The sequence below is a fragment of the Oreochromis aureus genome, linkage group 22 (genome assembly GCF_013358895.1).
Source record: "Oreochromis aureus strain Israel breed Guangdong linkage group 22, ZZ_aureus, whole genome shotgun sequence".
In the NCBI taxonomy this organism is placed as follows: domain Eukaryota; kingdom Metazoa; phylum Chordata; class Actinopteri; order Cichliformes; family Cichlidae; genus Oreochromis; species Oreochromis aureus.
This window is the reverse complement of record NC_052962.1, coordinates 36,652,191-36,654,349: the sequence shown is the minus strand read 5'-3', so window position 1 is coordinate 36,654,349 and position 2,159 is coordinate 36,652,191. Positions and strand designations below refer to the sequence as shown.

General features: G+C 43.5%; 1 gene segment (V, D, J or C); it reads left to right on the top strand.

Moving 5' to 3' along the window:
- The first annotated feature begins 593 nt into the window (after window positions 1-593).
- On the top strand, window positions 594-1,161 carry LOC120435475. The segment is given in 2 exon segments: window positions 594-645; window positions 753-1,161. Coding segments are annotated over 2 exon segments (375 nt in total).
- The last annotated feature ends 998 nt before the right edge of the window (window positions 1,162-2,159 follow it).

Below are 2,159 nucleotides of genomic sequence, written 5' to 3'. Positions count from 1 at the left end.
GATGAAGCAGAGCTGAGTAGTTCTTTGTCTGGTGTGCTGGCGGACAAGAGGGCAATTGTAAGTGCAAGTGGAACATGTAAGAACCGGAAGGAGCGTGTTCGGAGGCTTGGTCCTGCTCCTGAAAATCATATAATTTATCTCCAATTAAGGAAGAGCATCCTGCTGTACAAACTGACCTTAGGAAGGATCTAGAGATGTGCAGAATGGAAGTAATGTGGGAGAGCTGACCACAGAAATCAAAATGTATTTATAGGTTGAATGTTTACTATCTGAAAAAAAATAAAATGAACAGATTCACAAAAATAAGATGACAGAAAAAAAGCCACTCGGTATTAACTGCATATTTGTATTTCTCATGCACATAATTACTTACATGAAATAGTGTGCAAAACAACAGCATAAAAACAGACAAACCAAAAAAATCCATTGACTGTGTGAGTCAGTCAGATCATTTCCATAGAGAGCCACTTTGCATCAGCAGCACCATGCTTCAGTGCTCTGGGAGAGTTTATAGTCCTGAGAGTTGAACACTGGATGACTGACAGCTGTCCTTCATCACAACAGAAGCCACAGAAATTCTCCTCATCAAAAACATGACTTTGATCTGCGTCCTCATCTGGACTCTCCTCTGCTGCTGCTTCACAGGTAAAGTCCAGAGAATCAAACTCCTCTCCTCTATCAACATCTGTCCCTCTGAAATGGAGCCCACAAAACCATGAAGCTGCTTTATGTTTTTGTCTCTGTATCCTCAGAGTCCAGAGGACAATACACAGTGACTCAGCCTGGAGCAGTGAGCTCTACTGTGGGAGGAACTGTGAACATCAAGTGTAGGACCAGTCAGGATGTTCATAACAACAACTGGTTAGCCTGGTACCAACAGAAAAATGGAGGAGTTCCTAAACTGCTCATTCACTCTGCTAGCACTCGATATTCAGGGACTTCAGATCGTTTTACAGGCAGTGGATCAAACTCTGACTTCACTCTGACCATCAGTGGAGTCCAGGCTGAAGATGCAGCAGTTTATTACTGTCAGAGTTTTCACTATCCTAACAGTCAGTATGTGTTCACACAGTGAAAAACAGTCGTACAAAAACCTCCCTCAGTCAGACTGAACAGAAACTGAAGTGACTGCTGCAGCTGGAAGATACTGCAGAGACTGATACAGTTCACTGAGGACACACACACACACACACACACACACACAGAATTAAACTTCACATAACACACATGAAACATGAATTCATTTTAGAGTTTCTCACTTTTAGAAAAATATTATTTTTTATCTTTGACTTTTATTTAATGATATTGAATAAAATAAAGAAGGGTCTCTTCATGGGTCACATGCTGGTTACAATATTCTGTCACCATCTTTTGCTGCCTCTGCTACACCCAACAGGAAATAGAACTACAAAACGAAAAAGATTTTAAAACTATTTATAGCAGGGAGCAAATGTTGGCTGTGACTTTATTTATTGACTTATTGCTTTATTTGTTCATGTATATTTTTTTTCTTTACATTTACACTCTGATGTGATACAGCACATGTGATTCTCTCAGTAAAAGTTACTGAAGGAGAGATTTTCAGTGTATGGAAGCATCACTACTGAACCTGAAGGATGATTATCAGACAGAAGAGCAGCTGAATGGAAACACATGAAAACCACTATTTGAAGACCTCAGTTTTTATTTGAAGTATTAAAACCATCAACAGTGCCACAAGCATGAAAACATGAAAACTATCAAAGCAATTCAGACACAGAGGGAGCAGACTGAGAGAAGCTGCAGACTAAAGCCAGTATCAGAGTCCCAGTGAGTCAGCTCAGGACTGGGAACATTGGTCTGTCATCAGAGTCTCTGAGAGTGGAGTGTGGGAGCCCTGGGTGGCCTCACAGGTCACAGAGCCCACCTTCTCCCACTGGTCTGCAGGGAGTCTCAGGGTGCTGCTCCAGCTGTAGTGGCCGTCATTCTGCAGCGCCCCGGGGCTCCTGCTCTCCTCTCCACTGCTGCTTCTTCCATCCACCTTCCAGGACAGAGTCCAGTCTGAGGGGAAGCCCTTGTTGGCCACACACATGACTGTAGCCTTCCACTGCTGCAGCTCCTCACTAGAGGGCGCCAGCACGGTCAGGAAGGGGGGGGGGGACTCGACCCACTGCAGAGAG